Source organism: Piliocolobus tephrosceles, chromosome 11 (assembly GCF_002776525.5).
Source record: "Piliocolobus tephrosceles isolate RC106 chromosome 11, ASM277652v3, whole genome shotgun sequence".
Classification (NCBI taxonomy): domain Eukaryota; kingdom Metazoa; phylum Chordata; class Mammalia; order Primates; family Cercopithecidae; genus Piliocolobus; species Piliocolobus tephrosceles.
This window is the reverse complement of record NC_045444.1, coordinates 113,974,651-114,002,607: the sequence shown is the minus strand read 5'-3', so window position 1 is coordinate 114,002,607 and position 27,957 is coordinate 113,974,651. Positions and strand designations below refer to the sequence as shown.

The window sequence follows — 27,957 nt, the reverse complement described above, 5'->3', positions numbered from 1 at the left end:
TAAAATAATGAACATATCATGTATCATAGCATCAGTTATCAACATAAAGAAAAATTAAGACATTTAAGTGTAAAGATGTAATAAAATAAACAATTGTTACTGCTTCATTAAGAATTGTCATAAAAAAATAAAAAATACAAGTAAAACTGAATGCATAGGGGGAAGGAATATGATTACTGCAACGACTAGTAGAGTTTGGTGCCGCTATCTTAATATTCATGTTAAGACCAGCAAAAACCATTATTCTAAGCAAACTATCACAAGGACAGAAAACCAAACACTGCACGTTCTCACTCATAGGTGGGAGTTGAACAACAAGAACACATGGACACACGGTGGGAAACATCACACATGGGGGCCTGTTGGGGGTCGGGGGGCTGGGGGAGGGATAGCATTAGGAGAAATACCTAATGTAAATGATGAGTTGATGAGTGCAGCAAGCCAACATGGCACACGTATACCTACGTTAACAAACCCGCATGTTGTGTACATGTACCCTAGAACTTAAAGTACCAAAAAAAAAAAGACACCAGCAACAGCAAGTTTTACTTGCCATTGTTTTTGCACCATTAATGCAAATATCAATTAATGAAAAGGTAAACAATCTCTCAGAATTATTATAAAGAAAGTTTTAACCTCACAGACCCCATGAAAGGGTCTCAGGTACCCCAAACATTCCATGGATCACACTTTGTGAATCCCTGATGTACTGTAATGTAATATCAATAAATTATGTATTATATATCACGTATGTTTCCAGACTTTATGTTTCTAGAAGTGTTACAACCCTAAGGAAAATAAGCTACTAGGATAACAAAAGAAAGTAGTAAATACAATCCACAGGAATGGAAAACAGAGATGAATAAAACACTGTTATAGGTAAATCTCTTGTATTTCTGAGACTATTTTCGCAACTCTAAAATAAAGACTAGAAGAGTTTTTTACAAGTGTAATGTCCTTAAAATGTGTTAGGCTTCCTATTGCCAAGAATTCTAACAGATACATATGAACATAATAGCAGATGTGCTTATTTATAAATACAAGAATGACACTAAAGAGATATAGAATTGATTTTGGGCTTTGGTGCAAACACTTCTAAAAATCTGTATTTACGACTAAGCCTATAATATGGTACTTTCACTGTGTAATCTTCATGACTAAAAACTGTATTTTTAAAGTATATTATTTGACTACTAGATGGATTCTCCGCTGAGTACAATCTGTAAATAACTGTCCATTTTGAGATGTGTACATGCTCTCAAATACGGTTTAGTGTTCAAAGACAGAACATAACAAAACGTCTGATTCAATGAAAAGATAAAATTATGCCAATTATTCAAGGATTATATTTTAATTAGCAAATTAAATTCAAATTCCTCAAATTTACAGAAGTATTCAAGAACTTTAAAATTATACCTTGAAACGGTCATTTTTTAACTTGATTATTCAAAGTTGGAAAAAAAAGATAAAACACAAAGCAGGAGGGGCTAGCTAAGACAAGGTACCTGCTAGCATTACTTGTGGAAGTATACGCATTACTGGAGGTGGCTGCGGAACTGAAAACGCTGTCTAGTTCCGCCAGGGCTGCATACTTGTCTGAAGACGCACTTGACTGACTGGGAACTGAAACCACAGAACCAACAGGAGCTTTACCTGTGGTCCCAAAGCCACTTCCCTGATCACCACCTGGGAATGAACAAAATCATGTTACACCAAAAATTTATTTACACTTTCAACTTATCAACCACATTTGCCATGAAACACCGGTAAACTTAAAATGGATTTAGAGTTAAGAAGGATTCCAAATCATTAATCTAATAAATAACCTGGACCATACAGGACAGGATTCGTTGTTATACATACCACTGTGGTAAAGACAGAATATGTCTTTTAACAAAAATTAAGACTCTGTACCCAAAAAATTTGTCTAGATTATGCATAAGCAAGAAACTCTCAAGCGCTACTATGTTAACATCCCCAAGACAAGTGGATCTTGTTCACATGACCATATAAATTCATATAACGCTGGACCTAATGTTAACAGTCTATCAATAGCATCATTTCCCTCAGCACTCTCCATGAAAAAATTAGAGACAGTAATAACGGGAAAATTGAGCACTTACTATGTGCTAGGCACCGTTCTAAATGCCTTACATGCAATAATACTTAGAACACAACTCCATGAGTTTAATGCTTAGCATTATCCATTTTGGAGAAGAGAACAGGCCCAGAGATCAGAATGGAGAATTCCATTCAGCAACACACACCTGCTATTCACCACTGCCATATGCATTTTTAGAGGCTACTAGCCTTAAGATAAAACTGGATACAGCCGGGCGCAGTGGCTCAAGCCTGTAATCCCAGCACTTTGGGAGGCCGAGATGGGCGGATCACGAGGTCAGGAGATCGAGACCATCCTGGCTAACATGGTGAAACCCCGTCTCTACTAAAAAATACAAAAAAGTAGCCGGGCGAGGTGGCGGGCGCCTGTAGTCCCAGCTACTCGGGAGGCTGAGGCAGGAGAATGGCATAAACCCGGGAGGCAGAGCTTGCAGTGAGCTGAGATCCGTCCACTGCACTCCAGCCTGGGTGACAGAGTGAGACTCCGTCTCAAAAAAAAAAAAAAAAAAAAGATAAAACTAGATACAAGACTATACTATAAAATTCATGAATTTCTCAAAAAAAATATAAAACCCACCAAGATGTTAACGGAAAATTGTTCAAAGTAAATACATCACAGAAACCACCAAATAACCCTCCATTCAGCTCTGCCAATGGGGTTTCTTGGCTCTTTATTGCCAAAGAATAGTAAAGCATGCCTTCTAGGACAAAATAAAATTTTTCTCAACTAGTAAGACTGAAAGTTTACAAATCAGTTCCTATGTCTTCAGTTTTGTAGTTGATATTTCAGGTACAAAATGTGCCAAGTGAACATTTTACTCAAAATGACAGTGCAGACAAAATTTCTATACAATAACTGAGAAAAGTGTAACATGTTCAGATTTTAACAAATACAACCAAATTAAGAGCACAAATTTGTATTTGTTTTGCTTAAAGCTTGATACCTTGCCCGGCACTGAAGATATTGTCTAAATTAGCAAGTGCTGCATATTTGTCTGCTGTCTGTAAACCAGCTTTGTTCGTTGAAACTTTACTAACAGCTGATGCTGTTTGATGACTCTGGGAAGTACTGAAGGTTCCAAAATCAGCACTGGAGGATTTGGGGAAGTTATCAAAATGAGCAAAATTAGCATTTACTGATGCAGCACTTCCACCTGTAACAGAATAAACAGAGCACTTGAAATTTCTAAGCTTTTCCTAATACCCTCTCATAGACTGTATGATCATTTCTTCCTAAATTAAATGTCCTATAAGCAATCTTACAACATTAAAATCAATGACTGGCAATGGCTTTCGACTGCAAGTGATGTTTTCTAATTTGTAAAAGTAGAATTTTCAAAGGCCTTGGCAACATGTAAAATAACATGTTTCTGTTTATTACCTACCCTGGAATGAAGAATGTAATTCATGGAGGAGGTAACTCCACACTACCTAGTTTGAGATTCAGTTACTTTCTCATCCAAATATACTATGGCCTTTTACTAGTTCTCCCTAAACAGACTGCAAACAAGATGCAAAGTATCTTACTCGGAGGATTTCAAACTTTTGTGGCTCCATGGTGAAACAGTTTAAACAAATCCCAGTGGTAGCAATTAACAATATGTAAAATGTGTTAAGGTGATCCAGAATTTCTTAAAAGATGGTTATTGACATTTACACTTACTTCACTTGAAGAGCTACTATTTAATTCCATATAATAAATGTGTATACAATATCATGATGTCCACCATAAAATCATGCTCTACCATGTAGTTCAAGGCATTAAAACTACAGTACATAATACATTATAGCAACTTTTGACGTTATAAACCACAATTCACCTAATCCTAATGGTCACTATTGTATATATCCTGTTAAATCTTTAAAATATGTTCTCTATTATAAAGACCTCCTTAAAGTACTATCAAAAGATTAAAACCAGTATATTTCATTCTATGCTTTTGATCCTATACTTTTGGGATATTAGTTCTTTATTTCTAAACTTTAGTTTCAGAAATCAAAATAGTATATATATACAGTTATATATTAAAGTGATAGAAAAGACAACTACAGACAGATAATTTTAAAACAGAATGTATGAACCTCTATTAAAAAAACACGAACACTTTCTATCAAGCAGGTTTTTATACATTCTAAAAGAAATATATACTGATCAAATTTCTTTCAGGAGTTAAACCATGGTGTTTTCAATTAAAGGTGAGTAATACATGTTTGTATGTAAAAGACTGTGACCTGTTACAAGGAGCTGGCAAACAAAGTGCATACTAAACTTTCAAAATTTATATAAGAATATTATTTCAAATTATTATTAAACCAAGTAACTCTTTGTCTACTATTGTGTTCTCTAACTCTGAGTTTAATAAATAGAGTTGGAAGAGATTTTTATGAAGGATTATCACTAAAGAATTATCAACGATCTATAATTGGAAAAACCCTTGAAGTATAGCAAAAATATGCAAATTAGTATAAGATGCCTATTTGACAACAGAACTTACTGTGGGTAGCCTGAAGAGGAAAAGCTGAAGTAAATTCACCAAAACTGCAGCTAGATGAAAGCATTCTAAATGCTGGACAGCCAGAAATTATGTAAATGATGAAAGTTAAAGGGGGGGAAAAAAAGAAAGAAAACTGAAAGAAAAGGCTTTAAGACAATACAGAGTTAAAAGTTGAAAGAAAACTAATCAGCCAAAAATCTAAATAAGGGTTCAATGAGTTTCCGGAAACAGCACAATTTATGGAAAGAGTATTCAATGTTTAAACACCAATTCCTGCACAGAAAACTATTTCCAAGTTTGACTGAAGTGATCATTAACGTACTCTGGTCTAATAAACATATAAACATTTTTCTCAGGCTTCTTGCTCTGAAAATTACTTACATTTTTAGTTCTACAGAAGCAATCAGCTTCCTTTATTAAGAGGTATAATGTCAGCCTAAATCAATGGATTCTATGAACCTTAAAAAACTTACAGTACTGGCTGGGCACAGTGGCTCACATCTGTAATCCCAGCACTCTGGGAGGCCAAGGCAGGAGGATAATGTGAGGCCAGGAGTTCAAGACCAGCCTGGGCAACACAGTGAGACCCACTTGCTACCCCCACCCCCCAAAAAAATTTCAGCTGGGAGTGGTGGCATGTGCCTGTATTCTATCCTGAGGCAGGCGCATTGCCAAAAAACAAACAAACACACAAAAAAAGAGAGACAGAAAGAGAAATACTTATAGTAGTGTCATGCCTCTGTCCTCTGTGCATGGTAGATCTAAGGAAGATTCATGTGCAGGAAAAGGAGGAGAATGGATGTTGTCAAACAGACAATACACCAAATAATGCAGAAACACAAATGAATATAGAAAAAAATAAGAGTTCAGGTTTCCCCAGAGCTTTTTAAGACAGAACCATTTTAAAGTCAGATAATTACAGAATTTAAGTTTAGACTAATTTTTCAAAACTACACTTAAGAGAGTTTTGTTTCGTGAAGTAAACATTTAAGCACAATGCTGGAGAAGCTCTACCTGTAGTTTGGGGCTGAAAAGGAGAGTGACTTGCTGTGGGGAAACCTCCAAAATTACTCGAACCACTAGACTGTCCAAATGCATCAAAGTTTGCAAAATCTGCATTTGCAGAATTCTGAGCTGTAAATGGTAAGCAACAACATATGTTAATGAATATGAAAACTATAAATGAAAATACATGACAAATGAGTTTAAGAATTATATGAAAAGTTTCTATGTATCCAAACTCACTTTACAGAGAAATTCACTTAGAAATCAGATTTTAAACCCTACCAGCATTTAACCCAATTACAGGTAATTTACTAAGTAGTAACCAGGAATTTCCAAAAACACTCTGTGCAATGATAAATTTGGACACAATACTCTGTATATGACCTCAAGCATAGTACTATAAAAGTGACTCCATTAACAAAGGAAACTATTTCAGAGTACTGAGTTACAGTACCAAGTTATAGGAAAGCAGACAAAGATGTAGAAAACATTCTGGAAAAATTCACTGATTAAAAATGGTAATCAACTATGTGAATCTGAACAATAATTGAAATACTTAAAATAATAACACAAAAATGGTTTAATTAAGAAATAAAACTTTTTTTAAGTTTACAAATGTCTCACCACAGTCATATAAAAATCTAAAAAAAGCACAAGATCACCAAATAAATGGAAGATATTCATATTCTATTAGAAGCCTGCAATTTTAAACTCATTAAAATTTAAGGAACATTGAATGCTAGTATAGAAATTACAGCATATAATTCAGAGCCCCAAACATTAATCGAATACCTATTAAATATGGCAAGACAGGACTCTGTAGTACTTGTATCCACTTTTACGTCTAGGTACTGATCTATTCACTATCTTCAACAATCGATTATAAATGCTGCAGAACAAAACTTTGGAAAACAAAACTTTGCAAATTCAACACTAAAATACAAAAATTACTATCTGGACACTCAAGCAATCTCTGTACAAAGAAATCCAAGCTAAGCAGAATGTAACACAATGGTAAAGCCGTTTCTTAAATAATCGTATTTCAAGAAGTCAACTTAGTGTGAAACTTAAGACCCCAAACTAATGAGCCTGAGTCTTGCTAAGAGCTGTCATTCCTCTTCAAATAAAAACACATATTCATGAGACAGGAAGACAGAGAGATCACAGGATGCAAACTACCAGCCCTCAGGAAATTCATCTGACAGATAAGCTTTGCTTCATCTGTACAGTACTTAACATTATTTCCCATCAATTCCCAACATTTAAAAAGAGGGCATTTCACAATAAACAAAAAGACTTCTAGCTTCTCTTATTAAAAAAAAAAAAAAAAAAAATCAATATATCTAGTATCCTAAATCCCTATTTCCATGTGGTAACAGATTAGAACATCCCCTTTAAAAAGGGCACCATAGTTCCTTAAACACACATAGATACTACTCATTTGTGTTACCTGAGTTGCAAGGCAGTTGGGTTTAGATCCTACAGCATAGAATGTGACAAAAATCAATTACAGTTTATAGTGCACAGGTTTTGTGATATGACGTTTATCATCAGGCAAAATAACTACTAAATTCAGTAGGTGAATTTTATTTCTAGCTTCATGCATATTTCCATAGAAGATGACTTTTACTGAACCCAATAATGACCCCACCCAGCAACACACATCCACAAATACTATACCTCAGCCTGAATGCTCACATGAAGAGTAAAGGCTTCCGGCTTTTAAGTCACTAAACTACCTACAAAAGAAAAAGTTTCCCTACAAAACAATGCTAATGAACCAGACTGGCATGTGTGAACAGTTATCATTTGCCATTAAAGGTTCCATCAGTCATATCAAACTGTTCAGGATAAAATTTTCACCTAATATTTTTTAAAAATTAACAAGAATATCAGGATGAGAAGAAATTGGCAATCAATGACTTTATTTGTAAACTATATATGGAAAAACAAAGACTATGAATGCCTGGAAAGGCTCTGGAAAAAGACATTTCAGTTAAACCATGACCTAGTTTTTACACCTAAAAACTACTCCAAGGCAAAATGTCAAAAGATGTTATCAACCATACATATTAGAAGGAAAAATAAATGAGTAATTCAGTAGTTTCTTCTTGTAACAGGCATATATATTTTATTCTCCTGTAATGAAACCAAAAGTCAAATAAAGTAAAGAAAAAAAAGGTAATCTGAGCCGTCATTTGTGAAGTAAGAACTTCAGACTAAAAAGCAACTCCTCTCAGGCAGCCTGACTTGCAGCCTACAGGAGCTATTTCATTCTTTCTTCGCACAAGAAACAGAACAGTTAAGATTAACTACTTTCTATCAATCTGATCAAAATATAAGATTCTTTTCCTTTACTGCATATCCTACGATTAAATGATGGCTATTGTTTTCAAAGTGCAATTTAAGGAAGTTGTTGAAAGTATTAGTGCAGCCATGGTACAAATTAGTCTGTAGAGTTGCAGTCTAACCATTTTTGGCTAACAGGGCTACAAAGAAAAGTCCAACATTACCTGTGAAGACTCACAAATTGCATTTCAAGAGAGAAAAACAAAGGGAACAAATAAGTTGCAAATTTACAGAAGAATTTGGTGGTTATCAGTAACTTCGCATTATATTTCAATAATCCTAGAATGGAGATAAAACCAGAATATATTCACAAATTACACAAGTTTTACTCTATTCACTGGTTCTCCCACCAACTCTTTTTACCAGCATTCAAATGCAAGAGGTGAAAAAAGAGAGTTGGGGTTCTTTTTGGTCAGAAGGGGAAATGGCTTCTTATCTGGAGGGTTATGGGGAAAGAGGTTCTCCATGTTTTCTGGGATTTTGCAGCTCAGGTTAACACAGGAGAAGGGAAATCTACCACAACTCCAACAACTTAAGCAAAAGAAAATCAAAATTTCTTATCTTTCTCAGTATAACCTTTCCTGAAAAAAAGAGATCTATGTCATCCTCTCCTTTTTAAAGCAAATACACACGAGACATATAAAAATTACACCACAATTCCCTTCTAAAGCATGTCCTTAGAAAATGTTTTTATTAATATTTAAATGAAAGGTTCCCTTATTGCTTGCTAGAAAGAAATGTGGCTGGAGAGAAGTTTTTCTACAAAATTTCAAACTATCCCAAACAGCACACTTTGGAGTGTGATTATGTATAAAATGCTTCATATCATCATTATCCAAAAGGAAGCCAGGTCATCAAATTGAAAGAAAATGAAAAACCATCACAATCTCACAGGTAAGTAAAATAAGGCAAAGTAAGTTCCAAAATACAAATATGAAATCAGTTCTATCAGCACTGGTTTCTGTTATGCTCATAAAATTGTGAAATACATCTTTTAGAAACATACAGTCTTGAGTTATTCTTCTCCATAACTGAACCTATAGAAATCTATGAAAAAGAAAGAGTAAGCTTTAGCCAATACCTCATACACACATGCCAAAATAATATAAAGCAAAGTTTCAAATTATCAAAATAAAACTATAAAATGACTAAATTCCTAAATTAATATTCTACATTTGGTTTGATATTTATTTAATCACTCAAAATGCAGACCGATAAACTTTCCATGATATAAACATCACAGCTTACTGACATCCAAAATAGATTCCATACGTATTTCCAACACAAATACTATGTATGCTTTTACACTGTTTAAGCATAAAGAAGCAACTGTAAAGACTCAAGAAATTACCAAGCTGTTAGGAAATGAATCTAAACCATTTGTGGAATCTTAACAAAGATCGAAAGATTAAAACAGCACAAAAACTTGCCATAAAGTATGATCCTTTTTCTTAAATGCATGTAAACATACGAACTACATACATAAGTGTGTATGTGTATACATAGGTACATATATATGAAGTGTGTGTAAAAGAGAAAAGAAAAACAATGTTTATTGTACCTTTTAGATGGTAAACCACTTAAATGCATCATCTCACTTGGACCTTCCCACTTATCAAAGTCAATTTACAGAATAGAAAGTTTAGAAATGTTAGGTAATTTGCCCAAAGTTACACACCATAATAAGCAAGAAAGCCAGCATCTGAACCCAGGTTGTCCCAACTCCAAAGTCCAGGTTCTTTTCACTACATTATGCCACTTCCCTATCAGACTATTGCTATTACAATTAAGGAGAGATACAAGTGACCAAATCTATACTTCAGTAATAAATTTTTAAATATTACCTAAGTACCTCTTCAAGGCTTGCATATTTGTTAACAAAATAAAACTCCATAAATCCCAATTTCTGGTGACATGCATTAAACTGTAACAAATATGTTAAATCTGAGAATAAGCAGGGGAGAAAAGGCCATTCAAAGACGACAAGAGTTCTATCAAAAAAGTATCTTTAGGGCTGGGTGCAGTGGCTTACACCTGTAATCCCAGCACTTTGGGAGGCCAAGGTGGGTGGATCACTTAAGGTCAGGAGTTCGAGACCAGCCTGGCCAACAAGGTGAAACCTCATCTCTACTAAAAATAAAAAATTAGTATTTTTGTATTACTAAAATACAAACTTTTACATTTGTATATAATTTCAGGTGTTGTGGCGAACACTTGCAATCCCAGCTACCTGGGAGGCTGAGGTGGGAGAACAGCTTGAAGCCGGGAGGCAAAGGTTGCAGAGAGATTGTACCACTGCACTCCAGCCTGGGCAAGAGAGCGAGACTCCACCTCAAATAAATGAATGAATGAGTTGTATCTGTAGGAACCAACCTGAAAATGTTCCTACTCCTAAGGTGGGCTAATTTGAGCACTACTAAGGATAATGACAGCAAACTGAGAAGCAGCAAATGTTTAACTCTATGAAGTCATAATGATACTAAAGAAAAAAGTCACCATTATAAAATGCTAGGAAATCAACTAGTTATTCTGATACCTGATGGAAAAGAATCATGTATTCCGACTTTCCTAAACAAATCATGATAGATTTTTTAAAAAGTATTTCAGCTAATAAGCGAAGGAATAAATTCAGAACATCATTATTTTTACACAATGGACTCGGTTATTGAGCATCAACAGGTAACATTATAAAAACACAAACCAAAATTAAAAGCCTCTTAAATCCCAAGCAGTAAGCATAGCCCCAGCCACCCATCCTCCTAATAGGAAGAACCTGTAACTGATTAAGTCTCTGGATCCAACAACCTGATACAAGAAATAGAACATAGGAACTTGTTACAGGGCACCATAGTGGTGCAATCAACTAATTCAGACTACTGAAAACTGTATAGGACAAATGAGCAAATTTCTTTCACAAATTATAGAGGAAGAAAAAGAAGGAATAGAGGAAAAATTTTACGAACTAAGAAACCTAAGAGACATATCCCACAACTGCAGTCTGTGGACCCTGCTGGAAATCTGATTCAAACAAACTGTATGTATGCATATATGTATGTATGTACGTATGTATGTAAGTGTATGGAAAAATCTGAACTATAATGAATATTTGAATACTGATTAATGAATTACTACTCCTACTATTATTTAGGGAGTGATGCTACTAATGTGGTTATATCTAACAAAAAAAGTATGTTTTATAGATTGAAATACACAATGTTTAAGGATAAACTATGTCTAAAATTTGCTTCAAAATAATATGACAGTGACAGTGGAATGACAAATGAAACAAGATTAGCCATGGGTGATTAGCACATAAAGGTTATAGTATCCAATTACTTTTGAATATTTGCAATTTTCATAAAGAATAAAAAACAGACATTATATCCTTTCCCCATTTTTCCACAGAAAGAGGTCATGACAACCAACTGACATTAAATATAATCTCTTCTGTGATTAAAAAGCAACACAATTATATGATTACATATTACAGCTCAACAGTTAGGAGTAACAAAACATTCTCAACAAAAAATGTTTACTGATCCTCAAAGTGTGATAAAGAATTGATGTTTCTTGGTGTTTTATATGCACCCTCAGCAAAAGCTGTTGGGAAAAAACACTTACCTGCATGACTGTTGAAATGTGCAAAGTTAGCAAAGTTGGCTGTAGCTGTTGACTGAGGAGCTGGAGCAGCAAAGATGTCTGAGCCAAGATCACTTAAAAGGTCAAATTGCTTCTTCTCCTGCTGCTGCCCTTGAGAACGACCTACAACTGGGGACTACAAACCACGTATTAACTATAAAGATATTCCAGTCAGACCTGCGAAATCTTTATACAAAACTATCTCCAAACTTAAAACACAGTTATACTTAAGAAGAGTTACAGTATGCTGAGTTGACCTTTCTCATTTTTCACTCAACCTTTTGTGAAAACAGAGAAATTTATCCAAGTGTCTTAGTATGTGTTACCAAAAAGGGCAGGATTTAAACCATAGTACTATGCCTCTGAACTATTCTTGTATAGGATAGAGGCTGCAATGCCACACAGTAACAGATCTGTCAGCCCCATCAACTATAATAAAGTGTGGAAGACAAACTTTAGGTAGCAACTTGGAAACAATTTCATTTTGTTCATTTCTAAGAATAAGATATAATGCAAAGTCCCTTGTGTTTCAATGATCAACATGCTTCACAACCACACATGTGGGAAAACTCTACTACTAAAGAAATCCCTTCCTAGAAAAGTATATCAAAGAGACTGTACATTCTAACTCTGATGGTCACCATAGATTCATGTTTTACTAATTGTATAACACATGATATATACATATATACATGTATACACACACACACACATATATAGCTACAGCAACATTCCTGTATAACTTGCCTTTACAAAGTTGCAGAGAAGTCATATTAGCAACAGCAAAAAGAACAAATATATACATATTTCAACCACTTAACAATTTCTTAATGTATAATAAACCACTGGAACACAATGCTACTGGCATACAAGGTTATGCTGCTGTCTTAAAGAATTCTCAAATTCTTGATACTCAAGCCCTCTTTAAGTCGAAGCTTCCTACAAAGATTCAAAGACTACTCACCTGACTAGGTGTGCCCTTATTTAAGTGCAGTGTTGGTGCAGAATCCCCTAAAAGAGATTTCAGTGGTTTGACCTCAGGTGTGCTGCTTGTGCTACTGGCAGAGGACCCGGAAATAGATGCATGAACTGATGCCACGACTTTGGCTTGTTCTGGCGGGACATACCTAAAACACATAAAAACCAGTTAACTAAAAAAAAAGTAGGTAATTCTATACCAAAAAATAAGCTTAATTCTAACTTCGTACAAGACTGTTTCACCATTAATCTTATCTGAAAACCCTCTCACACAGAATATCTTTGCATATTTTTTTAAAAAGGAACGATAGCTTAAGACTACACCCATTAAATACTTGAAATACTCAGAGAAAGAGAAGACTAACCACAAAACTTGTTTCAATTACTTATTTATGGTTTTTCTAAGATATTAAGTACAACACAAGAAATAACTGCTTTTTTTTAAACAGAGGACCTACAATTAATCATCACGATGAATAGTTCATACTACAATTTTAAAAATTATCTTAAGATCTAAATAACCTCTGAAGACAAATGAGGTAGGAAAACATTTGTAACATTACAGTTAACGGCCTAAAATATAAAGGCTTATTACAACTGTAAGGATAAGATCATCCCATTTTAAATGAACAAAAGAATCAATTCACAGAAGACAGGAGACATAGAAATGAAAACACTTTTAACCTAACAAAAACGCAAATTAAGGTTTTATTCACCTACAAGCTAAGTGTGAACTTTGCAATTTTTTTATTGCTACCTACTAAAATATATAAAGAGGTGTGCTTTATGCACCAGAAGTACCACTTCTAGAAACATTCTTAAGAATTGGTAAGTGTATACAGATGCATGTACACACGAATGTTAATCACAGTCCACTCTTTATAATTTCAAAAAAACTGGGAAACAAACCCAACATCTATCAAGAAAAAAATATTTACAATAATACAATACTCATAGCTACTCTGCTTCGACGTGGAAAGATAAAACCTCACAGATCCTTCAGATTTGATTCCAGTCACGTAAATACGTGATTTATGTGAGGAGGCGAGTCGAGAAAAGAGAGGCAGCAAAGATATAATAATGTCCAAACACTGGCAATCCTAACCTCTAGGTGTGGGATTCTGTGAGAGCTTTTGCTCTTTGTAATTCTGGGTTTTGTCCTACCCTCCTTCTTATTCCCCATATGAAGTAGGTGAGGAAAGAAGGAAAACTATGCTTAAGAGCACCTGTTGCAGAGACAAAGAGTTCAAATCCCATCTCTATCACCAAATGGCTGTGAAACCTTGGGCAAACTATTAATACTTCAACTCTTTGTGCTTCTATTTTTTTCATTTATAAAATGGAGAGATAGAATTGCCTAGGTTTAAACAAGTTAACATTTGTAAAGCACTGAGAACAATTCCTGGTGCAGATATTAACTACGTAAGTGTTCATTATCACCAAACCACTTAATAATCACAAACAATACAACCGGCTTTTTTAAAGTAAATGAGAGAGACAAAAGATATATGAGAATGAACACAAGAACTTGTACTTTCCCATAATTTAGCATACTACTAATACAAATTCTTGAGTATCGCCAAGTCTTATCAAAGGATAAAATCAAATGATAGTTACTGGTTCAAAAGACTTGCCTGACAAAGTAAAGAAACTAATCTTTATAACACAGGAAGTGATTTTGAGAACTGGTCAAAAGAACAATTTCAAAATCCCTTTGGATAACAACAGCATCACTGTTTTAAGTATAGTTACAGTGAGTATTTTTAGGGAGGCTGCATCTGGATAGTGCTTATTCCATGTTAGAAACCAACTTCGCTGCTCTCTAGCTATATGTTACGGGTGTGAGGGAGTCTGGATTAAAAACATACTGTTCCTGGCCCTCTTAATGATGGTCACCTGTCCCACCACTTGAAGTCTCTATTTTTATAACTCTTATTATCCTGTTTCTCAGGGAAGAAAAAAAAAAAAACACAAATTGTAATTATTTGAGGTTTCTAGGTATTTGCGTTACAGTCTGAATGAATAATACATTACTGTTATAAATGTGGAGGTAAGGATCTATGATTTTAATTCTACCGTTACTCACACTCACTTTTCTCTTGATAGCTAGAGCTGACCATAAGATCTAATCCCTAACCAAACTCTCTTTCTGAATTGGTAAAAGTAACACAGCCAAGAAAAAAAAAAAAACTAGGTTAGGGCTATATAAGGAGAACAGTCTTTCCTATAGAGTAGAATGTCTAGGAAATTCAGAACCAAAAAGATAAAAGGATAATTATACCTTTCGTTTTAAAAGAATCATTTATGCTACCATATTTTTACTATCAACCCACCTTCTAATATTTTCTTCTTTCCTGAGCTTAAATTTTACTGGTGTATTTTAATCTATTTTCATACCTGATGTCTTCTAGTATAGCTGAATATAGCCCTGATTAATCTTGCCTTGCAAAAAGGAGTCTATTTTAGGCAGGGTGTGGTGGCTCACACCTGTAATCCCAGCACTATGGGAGGCTGAGGCGGGTGGATCACCTGAGGTCAGGAGTTCGAGACCAGCCTGGCCAACATGGCGAAATCGCGTCTCTACTAAAAATACAAAAAATTAGCCAGGCATGGTGGTGGGTGCCTGTAATCCCAGCTACTTGGGAGGCTGAGGCATGAGAATCGCTTGAACCCAGGAGGCGGAGGTTGCAGTGAGCCGAGATCGCACCACTGCACTCCAGCCTAGGCGACAAAAGCAAAACTCAGTCTCCAAAAAGAAAAAGAAAAAAAGTAGTCTATTTTGGAAAGTAGTAAGAATACAAATTTTGATATAGCATGCAAGTCAGAGCTAATGTGCTCCTGAATGAAGGTAAAGACCTCTGCTGTAAGCCACAGCAAATGTTCCCTCAGGACCAAAACAGGCTCTGAACATATTCTCTTGGGTTGAAACACAGCTCCTCAAGCAAACAAGAAGCTCATTACTTCCCCATATATTTATTTATTGCCTCTATTTTGATTCTCTGTCCCATCTTTCTAACCTCCCAAGATGAAAATATCCACTATTCAATACTATTAAAGAAACAACCAAAAGAGTTCATAGTTAATGAGTCTTAGTAACTATACTTAAATTGTGCTCATATAGCTAAAAATGCAGAGCCCTCAGTAGCTGAACACTAGCTTTATGGATATAGTCCCTATTCCATTGGAAGGGGCTTACTAGCTATATGTACAACCTGTTGGAATTAATTTTTAAAAATTAACATCTGATAGATTTAGTTAGGCAAAAGTAAATGCTCCCTTCGTAACCAGAAAGTAAACTGATTTCTTAGGTGGAAAGAAAAAATATTTTGAGCAAAGGCTACAACAGACAATCAGGTGGATGGACTACCACACCAGAGCTTTATTTAGCATAGTGCCTAGTATATAGAAGATGTTACTCAATAAATTTAAAAAAGATACGACTCAGTAAATACTTGCTAAATTAATGATTTTTAAGAATAGAGGCTTTGTAGGGCAAAACATATTTAAAGAAGCTAACAGCGATAGGGAATGATTAGAAGGAAGAATCCCTAACTTTCCTGGTAATTATTATAACAAAAAGGCTGCTGCCAGGAACAGATGAGTTAAGATAAAGTAGAAGTAAAGGTTTTCGAAAACCAAACCAACAAAAAGCCAAGGGATAATGAATTATATACCTATCTAAGCTCTCACTGTCTGTCTTTTATCCTTCATTGTGTCAGACTAACCTTACCCATAGTTAACATGTGATCTGAGGAGGCTTTAGTCTACATACAACTCTTCACTCACCATCTTTTCTTTTCATATTTTTCTTGTAGAAACTCTTTCACTTTTTGTGGATCCCTGAAGTCTGGAATTGCTGAAGATCTATCATCAAATAATCCTAGCCAAATCTGTTTACAGACCTTTGGAAAGAATCAAAAAAATATACGTTAAATTCAACATCTTCACTTAATGAAATTTTAAGGGGATACTGTGATTCTTTCAGGAAGCTAATCTACATAATAGTTGTAATAATATGCTTTCAATGAGTATACTAATAAACAGAAATAAAGGAACTAAATTTCTTTTTAATATGTTGTAGTATGCAGTAAAATTTTAGCAACAAAATCATTAAAAAGGGGAAATGAACAGTGAAATGGGATTTGAGAGGACCTGGGGTCTTTTCAGTCTTGGCATAATCATAAGCTTCACCATTAGCAAAGTCGTGTAACCTGTGTAATTCTCAGTTCCCTTACTCACAAAACAAAGGAATGAACCAATAGTAATTTTACAGGCCCTTTAGCAAGTCTAAAAAACCAAAAAGAACAAGCAAAAATACTAGAATCATAAACAATTTACTGTAAAACTGTAACAATAAACACAAACATAAGGCAAACACACTATTAGCTTTATAGCTGTCTCCTATGCATTTTTGGTCTGATAGCTAAAAAATGAGAATCTGAGAAATTTAACTTTCAGAAAAACCAAAAGAGAAATGAAATAAAACAGCACAAAAAGAACTATAAAGAGAAAAACTGATAAAGTAGACTTTATCAAAATAAAAAACTATTCTTCAAAAAACTTAAACACAAAAATCAAGATAACTGATAAAAAGTATTTGCAAAATGTATAAGAACTTGAAACTGGAATATATGAAGAACTCCCATAACTCAATTATAAAAGACAGATAACCCAACGCTTGTTTCGGTTTTTGCTTTTGAGAAAAGGTCTGTCTCTATAGCACAGACTGGAGCGTAGTGGTGCAATCTCAGCTTATTGCAACCTCCGCCTCCCAGGCTCAAGCCATCCTCCCACCTCAGCCTCCTGAGTAAGCTGGGACTACAGGAGTGCAGCACCACAGGTGACTAATTTTTTGTATTTTTTGAAGAGACAGTGTTTCACCATGTTGCCCACGCTGCTCTCAAATTCATGAGCTCAAGCGATCCACCCGTCTCAGCCTCCCAAAGTGCTGGGTTTACAGGAGTGAGCCACCACGCCCAGCCAACACTTGTTTAAAGAGGGGGCAAAAGGTCTGAACAAACACTTCAGCAAAGGTATCAGCAGCCCACTATCATCAATCATGTATAAAATGCAAATTAAAATGACACTGAGGCCGGGTGCGGTGGCTCACACCTGTAATCCCAGAACTTTGGGAGGCCGAGGCAGGCGAATCACCTGAGGTCAGGAGTTCGGGACTAGCCTGGCCAAAATGGTGAAACCCCACCTCTACTAAAAATACAAAAAAATTAGCCAGGCCACTAAGTAGTGGCACATGCCTGTAATCCCAGCTACTCGGGAGGCTGAGTCAGTAGAATCACTTGAACCCAGGATGGGGAGGTTGCAGTGAGTGGAGATCACGTCACTGCACTCTGGCCTGGGCGACAAGAACAAAACTCCATCTTTAAAAAAAAAAAAAAAAAAAAAGACACTGAGACTCCACAAGATAGACATGCATAGATACTACTAGAAACGCTGAAAACAAAGTGTGACCACACCATGTGTTGGTAACAATGTGGAACAACCGGGACGCTTTAGAATGTAAAATAGTATAAGCACTTTGGAAAACATTTGGCAGTTTCTCAAGAGTTAAACACAGACCTGGCATATGACGTAGCCATTCTACTTTTAGGTATTTATTCAAGAAAAATAAAAGCACTTTTCCACACTCAAACTGTACATCAATATTTATAGCAGCTTTACTAATAACCCCAAACTGGAAACAAGCCAATTGCCCATAAACAAGTGAATAAACAAACAAATGGGAGAATAGCCAAAGAAGAATATTATTCAGCAATTAAAAGGAGAAAACCATTAATAAGAGAAACACAAATAAACTCAAGATTATGCTGAAAGTAACTTGTGCATGCCCCCCACCAAAACGTATATACTGCATATTTCCATTCATTTAAATTTTCAACGTAAACCAGTCTACAGCGAAGAAAAGCAGACCAGTGGATTCATCGCAAAGGGTTGCACAATGAAAATATATACTATCTTATTATTGTGGTAGTGGTTTCACAGTATATACAAAAGTCAAAACTCATCAAATTGTACACTTTAAGTATGGACACGTTACCAATTTAAATATCCAAAAGTTATCAATTATTCCTTAGCAAAATTATCAAGAACAAGTCAACAAGTTTCCAAAATTACATTATTTTAAAGAATAAGCAATTACGACACTATGAAAAGAACATGGTATCTGGTTTCAAAAATGCTGACAACTATTTAAGAAATCAGCGAAGGAAGAGCATACTTCTCAATCTTACCTGCTCACTGAACTGGGTACGGAATAAATAAGAGAAAGGATAGGAAAAAGGGCTTGCCCTTCTCCTCTCCTATCATGTCCCCAAGTGTGTTTCAAAATATTTTTGTAGGCTAGGCGTGGTGGCTCACGCCTATAATCCCAGCACTATGGGAGGCCAAGGCGGGCGGATCATGAGGTCAGGAGATCGAGACCATCCTGGCCAACATGCTGAAACCCCATCTCTACTAAAAATTTTAAAAAAACAAAAAAATTAGCTGGGCATGGCGGCACATGCCTATAATCCCAGAGGCTGAAGCAGGAGAATCGCTTGAACCTGGGAGTCAGAGGTTGCAGTGAGCCGAGATCGCACCACTGCATTCCAGACTGGCGACAGAGCGAGACTCCGTGTCTGTCTGTCTATACAAATATTTCTTGTGGTTCCTTCCTATTCCAGGCTCAGTACAGAGAGTATAAAGTCATTTAGGAAGTGACAGTTGACAAGAGTGAGGACCAGAGTGAGGCACAATCCATTACGAAAACATTTCACTGGCAACGCCTGAGAAGTACAGACACCCAGGAATAGTAGTGCAACTTACTGCCAAAATACTACAAACCTTTAAGAGACCCAGCTTGTCCAATAATATTTAGCCAGTTAAAAAGAACTACATGGGACTCTCCTTAGGCAGAAACCTAACTAATGATTCTCCCAAAATGTAATTCTTTAAGATTTTTAAAGATTTATCAGTTGCATTCATAAAGGGAGGCCTGGAAGTTTTTCTTTTAAAATAGAAGATTTTAAAACTTCCCAAATAAGAAAACAAGAGACAGGGTAGTTATTTACCCAAAGCCATGAAACTATTGACTGTATTTGATGGACACTTTATTGTCTACATTCTAAAACCTCTGCCATATATAACTTTTTAAAATTAAAATCAATAAATGAATAAATAATAGGCATACAAATAAATAAAATGAAGCAGATGGGCTAAGGGCAGACAGATCATAGAGCTGCCATCTTGGCACTCATAATGGTAATGCAAAGCAAAGATGGAGTGCTTGATGATAAAATATTTGACATAAGCAGCCTGTAGAATTCCCTCAAAATTGTATATACTAACTGCTGTGGTTCTGTTCCTGCTCTCTGAAAGGTCACATTGCTGGAGAAAAAGTCATTAAAAATAGTTGCTTGAGTCCCCTAGAAATTCAAACCATCTCACTGTCAAAGTCCCTCAAAGTTATTAATCAGCTCTAATTTCCCATTATATTGTCCCACAGCAGCTATTTCCTATATTTATAGATCAAAATCCTAACCATTCTTGACACTCTTGGCAGTTGAATTCTTACTCAAATGAAGTAACTCTCAATATATGATTCCCAATTCCGTAAATCAGCAAGCAGTATCAGTGTCAACTAAGAACTTGATGGAAATGCAAGTTTTCAGGAGCCACTCAAGACATGTGAAATCAGTCCCTCTAGGCAGAACCCAGCAATCTGTTGTATCAAGTCCTCCAGGTTATTCTGAAGTGGGTGAAAGTTTGAAAACCAATGCTTTAGTAACATCTAGGCCAGCAGATGGAAACTTACTTTCTACCTATAATTTTATTCATCTTTCCTTGCTTCTGTATCAGCACATCAGAGAGAGAGGGAAACAGAGATTCAAACTATACATAGCTTTCAGCATTTCCCAAATATAGCCAGTAAACCTATTATGGGGCAAGATTCATTTAACACAGACAGCATTTCAGTGACACATCTGGGAAAACATCAATTTCTAACTCCTTATGACCTACTCATAGTTCAGTCCCTGAAAGGTTGCCTTCTGCTCCTAACACTGCTATTTCAGGCATCTAGACTTGCTGATGCTGATAAAGTCTCTTTTCTGCTTGTTTTGGTTTTTTAGTAAAATAAACACCATCAATGGAAAAAAGGGGATTTCAAGGTTGGGAAAAAAGGAAGAGAATGAATTGACTAGGAAGCACTGAAGACTTGTGGCCATCAGTATCTAAAGTGAAACTAGTCAGAAGGCTGTGTTTTTCTCCAGCTTCATCTGGCTATTTAGGTAAAAGTAGGTAGAATATTGGTTTAATCGAGTAGAATAGGACAGACGGTGGAAAAAGGTGATTATATTAACAGACCATGGAATCTAAGCTAAGAAAAATAAAAACATCATGAGGAAGATAGATAACAAAGGGATTTAGTGAAATGAAGGAACAGAGGTGCTGATGACTGTCCCAAAATTGCTGTGGCTCCAGTATTAGAGGGAGTAAGCCGGAAAGACAGAATTCAGTGGTGTTCAGAGAACTGGATGCTTGAAACTGAAATATGGAAGGTGATACAGTTAACAATCAATAAAAGGTCTAAAGTAGTATGGAGGATCACTGGAGGTCAAGGAATTCAGGAGGCCATGTAGATATCTATGTGGATACTGGAACTGCAAAAATGATTAACACTAGTGGGAATAAAAACAGTATTTAAAATGAATGAGGGGGCTGGGTACGATGGCTCACGCCTGTAATCCCAGCACTTTGGGAGGCCAAAACGGATGGACTGCTTGAGCCCAGGAGTTCAAGACCAGCCTGAGCAACATGGCAAAACTCAGTCTCTACAAAAAATTCAAAAATTCGCTGAGCATGGTGGTGCATGTGTAGTCCCAGCTACTAGGGAGGCTGAGGTGAGAGAATCACCTGAGCCCGGCAAGTAGCGGTTGCAGTCACCCTTGATCATACCACTCTACTTCATTCTGGGTGTCAGAGTGAGATCCTGTCTCTAAATAAATAAATACTGAATAAGGAAGACTGGTATGATTGCAACAAGAAGATGCAGCAAGTGATAAAATCTATTGACATGAAAAGTGGGGGTGAGGGACTAAAAACAGCAGAGGAGCAAGAATGACACCTAACAAAAGGAATTATATGGAACAATGGAATTACTTTTGATGGTCCCTTTTTGGGGAGGTGAATAATCAATTCTAATTATAGAATAATGTGGTGTTTAAGGTAGTTAATGAGCTTGGACAAGGGAATCAGACTGCATGAGTTTGAATTCCAACTCTGTTTGCTACTATTTGACTTGAGCAAATTAACTTTTCTTTATTTGTAAAATGCAAATAATAATAGAACCTATTTCATAAGGAGGTTTAGAGAGTTAAATAAATTAATATATGTTTTGTACTGAGAATAGGTATATAAACTTTAAATAGTTTGGCCAGGCGCAGTGGCTCACACCTATAATCCCAGCGCTTTGTGGGGTCAGTAGGTAAAGACTAGCCTGGCCGAAATGGTGAAACCCCATCTCTACTAAGGACACACACAAAAAATTATCTGGGCGTGGTGGCATGCACCTGTAATTCCAGCTACTCAGGAGGCTGAGGCAGAAGAGCTGCTTGAACCTGGGAGACAGAAGCTGCAGTGAGCTGAGATCGTGCCACTGTACTCCAGCCTGGGTGACAGAGCAAGACTGCCTCAAAAAAAGAAATCATATATTACTTTTGGGCCTAGCCTCTTTAAGTGGTTTGCAGTGATGGACTATGGAGTGATGAGATAAGCAACGACTGGGAAGGGTGGTCTTACCAGGAAAATGCAGGAAATTGTAGATCTCCCTTCATTCCTGCCGCAGACACAATCAAAGCCGTCTTGACAGAGTAATCTCCCTCCTCTGAACTTCTAGCATTTTGTAGCTCTCACAGGAAACTCATTCCAAACTGCCTACTAGTAGAATCATGGAGCATGTGTCTCATTTACTTTTGGATTCCCCATTATGCTTCAAACAATGGGCTGTGCCATATTAAGTGTTCAATAAACTGGTAATACTCAAAGCCAGATCTTATGGAAGAACTAAAAATAAAATCACACCAGACAACAGAATAAATTCATAAAATTGTTAATTTTTTCCCTTAATAGTCCTAATCCACTCTATAATTGGAATCATAATAGCCACTGACAGAATCTAAAATATGTTAAAGCATATTTTAATCAGTCAGTTACCACAGAAATAGATGGCACGGTCAATTTGGATAATCTGAAGAAAGTTTAATAAGGAGACTATTACGAAGCATAGGTGGGTTGTAAGGAAATCACAAGGGAGAGTGTTATATCCCAAGGTTAGTAACAGCAGGGCCTACCACTACCCATTGGCATAAAGCAGGAGAGGAAAGAAAAATGTCAGCTGCCTGACAGGAACTATCAGCCCTGATAGGAACTGCAAACTTTAATGGAAGGATGCAGCCAGGCTGCAGAAATCCCACAGGAAGAAGTCAGGAAAATAAAATGTTCCCCACCAGCTGAACCCAACTAGAAACCAGGGAAAAGAAGCCGATTTGTATATCCAGACAGACCAGCTGCTTGGAGCCAGAGCAAGGAAAAGACCAGAGTGAGAAGTGCAGATAGCAGGTATCCAGCACAGCAGCCAAATCATGATAATAAATATATACAGGGCTAGCAATTTAACAAACTCAGTTATGAACACCAGAAATAGGAAACCTTCATACTCATTCCCAATTACTCATATATAAAAGGAAAGGTAAGAAACAGTGTTATATCAGTAATCCTTGAGGGGGACAGCAAATTGGAGTGGAAACTTGTTGAAATGGATATTCACCTTTATTTGGAGAAAAACTTATTTTCACAAAAAAGATAAAAAGAATAAACCACATGGCATGACTCTGCTTGTAACCTCTATATAGAAAGATACAAGAATAAGGAAAGGACAGAGGATCTGAAATTTAAAGAATCTTTTTTTCACTCAGCCAATCTACATACATCCAACAAGACTTCATACTTTCTTTTTTGTCTTTTCTCTACTTAGTAGAGGTGGAGCAATCCTCTAAGTACTCCTGCCTCCTTCTGGATATAAGATATAATCACAACACTTAATAATACCACCCATAAAACACAGGAACAAATAACAGAATAGTTTAACAACTGAAAATTTGATGAACAAGTAATCAATATCTACTTTTTGGAAGCGGGCAGAAAAACTGAACAAAAATAAATATTAACAAACAGAAAATACCATTAGAAGCTCTCTAGACAGGTACCATGGACCTATACAAAATTCTATCACCAACATATTATTTTGCCCTAAAAGGAAGAAACGAGGGAGAAAAAGTCCATACTCAGAGAAATAATCTCAAATATATGCCACGACTCAAGTAAAACACTGGAAAAACAAGTACATTATTAATGTTAAGTATATTATTAACATTTCCTACACTGATCCAGCCTACATTACTTTATTTCTAGACCACCAGCTGATTTGTATTTCTCAGTGACATATCTCTAAACAATACATAAACTAAATGATGCCTACACAAACAAAAACACTATCCGCATGTGCTTTATCCAAGAGAAACTGATGGTTTTGCATTTACATATACCTTTTTTAGGAACTTTATGGTATATCCTATCTTAACATCTGGTTTTATAAAACGTGCTGGCAAGAATTAGAACTTATGCAACTGAGTAACTAAAAATAGGCGCACACAAGCTATACGTGAGATCTAGGAGACAAAGTGCCTTTGTAAACCAGCCACATAAATTGACAGGTAAGGGAGTATTGATCGGACTTACGAGATATCAAATCCAACTTGTTTATTTTGTCCTAGGGTTTCTTTTTTTTTCTTTTCTTTTTTTTTTTTTTTTTGAGAGGGAGTCTCGCTCTGTCGCCCAGGCTGGAGTGCAGTGGCGCGATCTCGGCTCACTACAAGCTCCGCCTCCCGGGTTCACGCCATTCTCCTGCCTCAGCCTCCCGAGTAGCTGGGACTACAGGTGCCCGCCATCTCGCCCGGCTACTTTTTTGTATTTTTAGTAGAGACGGGGTTTCACCATGTAGACCAGGATGGTCTCGATCTCCTGACCTCGTGATCCACCCGTCTCGGCCTTCCAAAGTGCTGGGATTACAGGCTTGAGCCACCGCGCCTGGCCTGTCCTAGGGTTTCTTTAAAAATAATTTATTTAAGCACAAACTACCTTATAACAGCTTCCTTAACGTAAAATTCAAATTCTTCATCATAGCCTATTAGGCTCAACAGAATGTGACCCCTGATTAGCCCTCCAAACTAATTTTAAACTCTTTCCAGCCCACTGGATCCCTCAGAAAGTCTTCCCTAACCACCCAATCCAAAGGGACAATAATCCCTGTACCAAATCACAGATACACACTCTCACATTATTTTCACAACCTTTATCTCATAATTTTGAAATGCAAATTTCATAAGGCAGGAACCTCCTCTCTGATTCAACACTATCTGTACGCTCGGTACCTGACACACAGTAAGCACTTAATACCTGGTATATGAGCGAAAGCAACTTCCTTAACAGCCCTCAAATATATGCACAATAGAAATTATCTTTTTTCTTTTGTTCCATCTAAAATATACACGCTGACCTAGAACAGTTAGCTCCCCAACTTATTTAGGTAGAAATAATAAATTCACTGATCCAAATTCTCATGTCATATATAGCCAGGGATCAACAAACTGGGCTAAATCTGGGGCCTATTTGTATAGATAAAAATCTTCTTAGAACACAGTCACACCCACTTGCTTACCTTTTGTCTATGACTACTTACAGCTACAACATCAGCATTAACTGCAACAAAGACCTTATGGCACCCATAAAGCCTAAAATATTTACTATCTGACTCTTCATAGAAAAAGTTTGGCAACCCCGAACATACCTGTAACCATGGACTATGCTACCATCCCAGCATCCAAGACTAGTAACAATTTAAATAGGATAATAAACACCTGTTTCAGAGACAGGTATTAGAATGTGCACAGGGAATAACAGAGAGAGGTGGGCAAAAATTTTTCCCTGGAGGAAGAACTTCCCAACAGCAAGGACTATCTAAGAGCCAATTTATTATACATACTGATTCACTTGACAATACAGGAGAAAAAGTACCAGAATAAGTTTTGGTGAAAGATTAATAGGTATTTAACACTTGTTTTCTAAATAACTACTAAGTACAAAGAAACAGAAATGATAGAACACTTGGAAAGGGATTAGGAAATCTCACAAAAGAAAAAGAAGCAAATACTTAGAATACTAGAGAGAAATAAAATGCAATGGATAGTAAGAAAACTTACTTGCAAGTATCTGCATTGCGAATGAGAGCAACAACTCTGATTCAGACATCTACTGTAAGGACTTAGTAAAGGGCAGCACACACAACTCACAAACCCATACCTTATTTCACTTCACACACAACTCACATACCCATACCTTATTTCACTTAAGGTCTCTAACATCAGAACTGTGTTCCAGATAGGATGAAAAGAATCAAAACCCAGCTATACTAGCTTAGAAAAAACAGACTTGCAGACAGCATACACCAAAGCACTCCACCAAAATAAAACAAATACTTCATGAGAACCAGGAATGCAAACAGGAAACCATCTGGGACCTGGGCAGTCTGAGTGCCTATCTCCTAAGCCCCCTCTCAACCGACCCCTCCACCAAGACAGAGTTTATCATTTTGCTTCTCATACTATGTCTTGTCCCCACTCTTGCTTCTCTAAGTACAACTTTTTGTTTGTTTACTTGTTAGCCTGCACAGAGCCCATACATACAATTTTTCAGTTCAGATGACTAATTGTTTGAATACAGCCTCTGCGAACCTTAATTCAATTTCTGAAGAAACAGGACCTGGTAAGTCACTAGCCTCAGGGTTAGGTGTCCATCCCTGGTACAATCGGGGGTATGGATGTGTGTGTGTGTGTGGATGTGTGGTGCTGTATTTCGTGGTTTTCTCACGGCAATAAGCCTTTTCTTCTTTCAGTAAGGAACATGAGTATGGTAAGCACCCCTCCCTACCCCCTCAAAACACCGGTTATTGGTGTGCTTTGTAAATTACAAAGAGATTTATAAATTTAAGACTTATAATTAGTCAAGTCATAGTAGTTTCAAGGAAGATTATCGTCTGTCCAATCTCTCAAACTAAGATAACATAAGTAAATTACCCTGTATGGTATGGTGCCTGGCACAGAACAATGGCTCTGCCTTTTAGTTGTATTTACTCTGCCTTTCACGAGTTTCCTTGTTTTATCTAGTTAAATATATCAGTTTTTACTTTGTGACTTCTTCCATTGCTTTCAGTCTATAAAGTCCTTCTGCATTCAAATGTTAAATATGTAGTTGGCTATTTGGCTGTATTTTCTATAGTAATCACTCTTAGTGTTTTACTATTAGCCACGCCCCTGCCATGTATACATCCTTAAACATTACAATTTAGTTTTGCTTGTTTTTTTAATTACAAAATAATTTATTTTACAGAAAAGTTGATAATAGAAACACATCCCACATACCCTTTACCAAGTCTCCAATGGTTAACATTTGCTTTACCATTCTGAGAAAAAGAATTTTTGTAACCATTTAAATTGGTGACATAACAAGCCTTTTACCCCTAAATGTGTATTTCCTAAAAATAAGTACATTCTTTTACATAACCATGGCACAATGATCAAAGCCAAGACATTAATATTTTATATTATCTGATCTACAGATTAGTCAGTAATCTTAATAATGGCCTTTATAGTAAAAAGAAAAGGTTTTCCTTGTCCAGAATCCATTAACTGTCTTGTCTCTTTTAATCTGGAACATTCTTTACTCTTTCTGTCTTTCATGGCTATGACATCTTTGAAGAGTACAGGCCAGCTGTTTGGTGGTATGACCTTTACTTTGGGCTTCCTCATGATTAAACTAATGTTATGTATTTTGGGAAAGATACTACATAAGTGACATGTCCTTCCCAGTGCATCATTATCAAGAAAGACACACAACATCAATTTGTCCCAGTACTGGTGTATACTTGGATTATTTGGTTAAAATGTATCTTTATCCATTTTAAAGTCATCGTTTGTCTCCCTTGGTATTAATAAACATTTTGCAGGTAGATCTTTTGAGACTATTTTCTACATGTTTATGGCTTCCTTTACGACTTAAATTTTAATGCTAAAATTTTTCTGAAATTTTGGTGTATCATGTCAGGTAACATTCCAGTTAATTTTCCATTTATTAAATAACCAACTTCCACAAGGAATGCTGAAATTCATTTGTTTTACAAGATCATTCACATTTATAATTATAAGAAGGTTACAGTATATCTCAATATCTAATATACAGATCTGTGCCTATCCTTCCACTA

The 27,957-nt window shown here is 36.2% G+C and overlaps 1 protein-coding gene across 4 annotated transcripts in view; it reads right to left on the bottom strand.

Moving 5' to 3' along the window:
- AGFG1 (ArfGAP with FG repeats 1) overlaps positions 1 to 27,957 on the bottom strand; it is an 83,860-nt gene that overhangs the window by 25,196 nt on the left and 30,707 nt on the right. For all 4 annotated transcript variants that reach the window (XM_026454889.1, XM_026454892.1, XM_026454893.1 and 1 more), the window contains exons 3-8: positions 16,374 to 16,489; positions 12,574 to 12,736; positions 11,592 to 11,745; positions 5,631 to 5,750; positions 3,066 to 3,275; positions 1,506 to 1,686 (exon numbers count right to left, since the gene is read on the bottom strand). In XM_026454889.1, the coding sequence (XP_026310674.1) occupies positions 1,506 to 1,686; positions 3,066 to 3,275; positions 5,631 to 5,750; positions 11,592 to 11,745; positions 12,574 to 12,736; positions 16,374 to 16,489 (944 nt within the window). The remainder of the gene's footprint in view (positions 1 to 1,505; positions 1,687 to 3,065; positions 3,276 to 5,630; positions 5,751 to 11,591; positions 11,746 to 12,573; positions 12,737 to 16,373; positions 16,490 to 27,957) is intronic.